This window comes from Silurus aristotelis (genome assembly GCF_946808225.1).
Source record: "Silurus aristotelis genome assembly, chromosome: 14".
Taxonomy (NCBI): domain Eukaryota; kingdom Metazoa; phylum Chordata; class Actinopteri; order Siluriformes; family Siluridae; genus Silurus; species Silurus aristotelis.
The window spans coordinates 12,072,389-12,078,388 of record NC_139587.1 but is presented as its reverse complement, the minus strand read 5'-3'; the positions used below and the strand labels follow the sequence as shown (position 1 = coordinate 12,078,388).

The 6,000-nt window shown below is 36.0% G+C and overlaps 1 protein-coding gene across 1 annotated transcript in view; it reads left to right on the top strand.

Moving 5' to 3' along the window:
* Positions 1 to 6,000, top strand: part of LOC310736626 (stress-70 protein, mitochondrial) — a 52,140-nt gene that overhangs the window by 28,182 nt on the left and 17,958 nt on the right. The window contains exons 5-8 of the mRNA XM_083560296.1: positions 1,238 to 1,362; positions 1,492 to 1,565; positions 4,915 to 5,021; positions 5,107 to 5,269. Of these exons, the coding sequence (XP_083416422.1) occupies positions 1,238 to 1,362; positions 1,492 to 1,565; positions 4,915 to 5,021; positions 5,107 to 5,269 (469 nt within the window). The remainder of the gene's footprint in view (positions 1 to 1,237; positions 1,363 to 1,491; positions 1,566 to 4,914; positions 5,022 to 5,106; positions 5,270 to 6,000) is intronic.

Sequence of the window (6,000 nt, the reverse complement as noted above, 5' to 3'; positions counted from 1 at the left end):
TGGACATCCTGCAGTATTGTGACCATAAACAGCTGTAAGCTGCTGACATATGGCATTAGGATGAACTTTTACAATGTAAACTCTGACTGATTAAGGAATGTCTTTATCTCCCACATGAATAACTATTTTTGCTAATTGTATGCTTGCTTACAATGCTACAATGCTATAGATTGTTTTAGTAATCAGCTATTCTACCGATTATTCCATTGATTATTCAAGTAATCGGATAAGAAGTATCCTATTCTTTTATTTTGTAAATTTTTCTTTTTAGAAAAATTTACTTTATTGCTGAAATTGCATACAAGTGTATCTTTGAAAACTAAACCCATTTAGTGCATTTAGTTACTTTTTAGAGTTCACTTAACTCTATAAAAATGTAAATGCGCTGTATGGTGCTTTCTTTGTTGTAGTTTGAAATTATCGCAAACTTTGTCGTTTTCTTTGGCTTGAATCTATGGAAGGCCATTTCCACCACATAAAAAATTGCCTAATTCCCGCATTGCTATGGTAAATGAGCTACCCCTGGTTATCTGAGGCAGTGTCTCCGTCTCATTCCTCACTGACAGTGAAACCCTTTCGAAGCTTCCTGTGGTATTATTCATATTTCTATTGACATTTTAAAACTGATGTGGTGTCCTGGAGGATTTTTGGTACTGTCTAAAGACTTATTTTATAATGAAGGTTACCTTCGCTTGAGGCTGAGGCAGGGCAGTTTCAGTTAGAGCTGGGAGATGACAGAGACATGGTAAATACAACGCATTTCTTTCAGTAAAAGCCTGTTTTGTTTGTTACACTGTATTAATAGTGTTGGCTCCTTTGTTCACTGTTACACTTCTGCATATATTGGTGTCTCTTAATTTTGTCAACCTTGCCACCATGACTGATTGTCTGCACACAAGCACACACCACACATGCGCATGGATATCACGCGTACAATGAACAAACATCGGTCACGTGATTTAACATTCAGGGATAGAAAATGAAAAAATTATAATGGTTCTCTGTACCCATCCCTTCTCCTGTCATTAAGCTAAATAATATATAACTCACAAGCGAAACTATAAACATGCTGCAGTCAACACACTGAGTAAGCAGCTTGTTAAGATTTGTTTTCCCTGGTGATGTAATTGCAATTCAAGTGCCAATGCAAAAGTAAACATTTGACTGTTATTTTTACTTCAGTTAGTAAGGAGGGTGTATTACACATCAGACATTTCATATGGTTCTTTGTTTACAGAAAGAATGTCCCATATAAGATAGTACGTGCATCAAATGGAGATGCCTGGATAGAGGCTCATGGAAGGCTTTACTCCCCTAGCCAGGTTGGGGCCTTTATTCTGATAAAGATGAAAGAGACTTCAGGTAAGAGTCCCTTTTTAAAATATTAAGACAATATCTCCAACAATACAGATTTCTAAAAAAAAAATATTATAATAAAATTTTTTTTAAATAGCATGTGTTTATTTGTGTTAATTGTTGCTTTTTTTACAGAGAACTATTTGGGCCATATGGTGAAAAATGCTGTTGTCACTGTACCAGCTTATTTTAATGATTCTCAGAGACAGGTAAAGGCTCCACACAAGTCCTAGCAATTATATATAGTCAGATTCATAAAAGTTTGGACAGTCATACTGTTCATGCTTTTGCATCTGTACAACACCACAAATGGAAAACTGTACATTTAATTGTATCGCATGGGGTTTAAGTTATTTTTTTTTATTTGTATAGCGCTTTTCACAACAGACATTGTCTCAAAGCAGCTTTACACAAATCAACAGTTAAGGTGAATGGTGTGAATTTGTCCCTGATGAGCAAGCCGTGGCGACTGTGGCAAGGAAAAACTCCCTTAGATGTTATGAGGAAGAAACCTTGAGAGGAACCGGACTCAAAAGGGGAACCCATCCTCATTTGGGTGACATCAAGAGTTTGATCATAAATCTTTCAACAATACAGAACACTGGAGAGTGAGAACTAACATGATTACTGGAGTATAAGATTATAAGTGATGTTCTTTCTGCAGTCTTATACAGTCTATATGGTTAGTAGCTCCTAGTTTTATAAGCTCAGCATTTGTGATCATCACAGATCCAGCATCAGCTTCTCCATGCCAAAGCCTTTAAACACTCCAGGTGGTCCAATGTCAAACTCCACACATGTAGCGGGATCCAAATGGCACTGGTACGTCTCTAGATGGTTCGGGATGTTTGCGAGCTGGCATCTACTAGAACTTTAGCAAAAAATATACCATATATTGTCAAGGAATTACAGATATATGTTTAAATAGTCGATTTGTTCCATCTAATTATAGGAAACTTATCACAGAGTGTCTCTTAAAATTGAATATGTAAAATATTTCCTGGGTTTGGAACAGTGGCCTAAAAGAACCATCACAGCTAACAGGAACATCCTAAAGTGATTGTTGAGGTTGTATTGTTAATTGACTTCTTAACGCAGAACACATTAAGTGTAGTGCTGACAAACAATGAAGATGCCTACTATTTTAAAAGTTAAACCCAAAAATAAACCTGAGTAGGCAATTATTTCCCTTATGCATTTGTTTGTACAACAATAAACTTTTTTTATTTGCATGAATGTTTTTAGCTAATTGTTTAGCTTTGGTAATTCAATTAAGTTCTTTCATTTTCCCACAAAACCTAGTTGTTGCACTGGATTGAATAACGTTGAATGAAGAGATTCTTGTACATCCCTCTCATGCTTTCTCCTCAGTACCACTCATCCATTTCTGGAAAATATGCTACATGGTTTTCTAGGGCTGACACGTAATGCAGTCCATGCCGTGCATACACACACATTCTCATTGGATCCATTTTTCCCCTATAAACACTGGGTGCATTTGAATTGAGTTGGGCCATAATTAAGGCAAAGTATTAGTTGGGATGGGTATGTAGACTTATGCAATCACGGTTTATTTCCTTTAAATTAAAATGTTCAGAATTATAAAAAAAAATTTCTAACCCTAGATTTTTGTTTGTTGGAAAATCACAAAGACTTAACAAGTCGTCAGACATATACTTTGTTGTTATTTCTGTCTTTATTTTTAAAACTTGTCTACTCATAAGTGAGTAGACATTTTATATGCACTGTACCAGCAAATAGCCTGCACCTCTTGTTTAAAGTATTCATGATGGATCATATCATGCTCACATACTGGGGATTTAAACCTTTTTAACCAGCTCCAGGCAGTCCAGAATAAAGCTGGAGCCGGAGAAAAAGCAAACTTGCGGTCCTCCATTTATTATGTTCACATGGGAACTAAATTTTTATTATGTTCCACACTTAAAAAGGTTTGCATTCTGTACATATGTGCACCGAAAGCCCTGTATCGAAACACTTTGGTACAAATATGTGCATCATTACATCCCTAGTGAGCAGTAGTTTGGAGATGACATAAGGCTATCCTAGTAATATCAGCATGGGCTGCAAATAAAAATATAATTTGCTCGAAGGTCTCTTTCTGCTGCAAAAGATTGGGCTTATCAAAAATATGGCAAGTAACCAAAGGCATGTAGAATTAAATAGAAGGAAGTTAAGGGGGGTATTTTACAGGGTTCGTATGGCTATGAAAAACCTTTAAAAGCCATGTAAAATAGCAATTTCCCAGCCTAAAATGTTTTGGAAAAATAAAGTTTTAGAAACATAATTTTAATTTCTTTTACCTCACATGAAGTTCTCTGCAAGGGGTAATAGCAACGCTCAGCTGCAGCTTATACTTATGTAGTGGACATGTGCAATTCCAGGAAAATAGCAATTTAATAATGTTTGGCTTTAAGATGAATAGGGTTGAATTGAGGGAGATCAAGACCCTGGTCATGCAAAATGTACACATGTTTGACATTTTAAACATGACAGAGGCAGGGCTACATAGCCATGCTAAAGGTGCAAACCACCAGTCTGCTGCTTAGCAGGTGCTAATGATCAAACTTAAAACAGCATGAGCATGCCTCTGCTCTTAAGGTGAGGAGGTGGAAGAAAATTTCATGTCATAGGTCATACATCATGGCAAGACTGAGCACAGCAACAAGACACAGTGTAGTTATTCTGTATCAGCAAAGTCTGCCAGGCAAAGATTTCAAAGCACACTGGGCTTTCAAGATGTGCTGTTCAAGCTATTTTGAAGAATCACAAAGTAAAAGGCAATGTTGAGGACTATAGATGCCGTGGTTGGCCAAGGAAACATAATGCATTAGATAAAAAATACATAACAGATGCATAGTGCCATCAGCAAACACCTTGCAGAAATCAGTGGGACCCAGGTACCTCCATCTACTGTCCAGAGATGTCTTGCCAGAGATGGTCTTCATGGGAGAATTACAGCCTAAAAGCCATATATCTCTGAACTTCCTTGCAAGATTGAGGCTGCATTTCTGCAGATTGGAATTGAAGAGTTGGTCAGGCGTAATAGTGTTCTCAATGCTGAGATCTGATTATACAACATACAGCCAATATCATTAAGAGATTTTGAGTGCAGAAAAATCAACAAAGAGTACTGGAAGTGATGGTTTGTCCCCACGATCTGTTTCCAGAATCAAGTCTATCTGGGATTGCATGTAGAGACAGGAATTACATTCATAGAAAATCTGTGGTTGGTACGCAAAGATGTTTGGAACAACCTACCTGCCAATTTCCTTCAAAAACTGTGCAACTGTACATAGAACAAATTGATTCTGTTTTTCAGGCAAAAGGTGGCTATACCACAGAGTGATTAATTTGGATTTATTTTTTGGTCATTTAATTATTTTTGTAAATGGATAAATAAATAGTCTAAAACACCTATTTGTTTAAAACATTTTTGCTTTACAGCATTTTTTCACACTTGCCTTAAACTTTTGCCTTAAACAGTACTGTATATAAACTGTATATAAACATATATACAATATGCTGCATTGATTACAGGCAACCAAAGATGCTGGCCAGATTGCAGGTCTAAATGTGCTGAGAGTCATCAATGAGCCTACAGCAGCTGCTTTGGCATATGGACTTGAAAAGACTCAGGACAAAGTGTAAGTGTGTGAAACTTGTCGAACAATCACTTACCATTGTTGCCATTTGCATATTATTAATTCACTTCTGTTTGTTGCCTTACAGAATTGCAGTGTATGATCTTGGAGGAGGCACATTTGATATTTCAATTTTAGAGATTCAAAAAGGAGTTTTTGAAGTGAAATCTACCAATGGGGACACATTCTTAGGTGGTGAAGATTTCGATCAGTATCTGCTAAGGCATATAGTGAAAGAGTTCAAAAGAGAGGTTTGTATGTATATTTTTTGCACATATACAATTTTGGCTAAACAATCGCTAGCAGAGTATTCAAAATAAAAATAATAAAACCTTATTTATCTTGTTTGAAAAAGGGCAAAAACTTTGCTTAACTTGGCTTATAAATGGGAATTTTTAGTGGGAATGCCTTTTCACCTGAATGCTACAATATTTGGTATACAGTATATACAATACTATACAATTCCTTAGTTAAAGCCAAACTCCAGTAGCTCAAGCCCATTTGTTTGTGGCTGAGATTATTTTTGTTTCTTATTTGTATAATATACAAATGCACGTTGATATATTTTTGCTAATTGAGGTCACTACTAGAGAATGAGCTTTAATAATCGTCAAAACATTTCCATATTTGTACATAACATGTCAATCAATTGTAATGTGGTATAGCTTAGTAATGTCAAGAAACTGTAACTCATATGTGCTTAATTGCATTTGTATTAAACGTGGAAAGCATACATATAACTAAATATAACTAAAATGAGAGCTAGCAACAAAGGCTAGTGTTTATCAAAAAGGATATGGGATAGCTCACATTCTTGATAGGTTACCTTTTATGCATTTATTTTTAAGGTGGCTTTTGAACTAATTGCTTTTAAAACATGTTTGCCAACGATCAATAATATCTTAGTAGGGGTTTCAGAGGGGTGCTATTGGACTGTCGTCATGAAGCATTAATGGTAGAATAGCCTGAAGGCTATTTACAC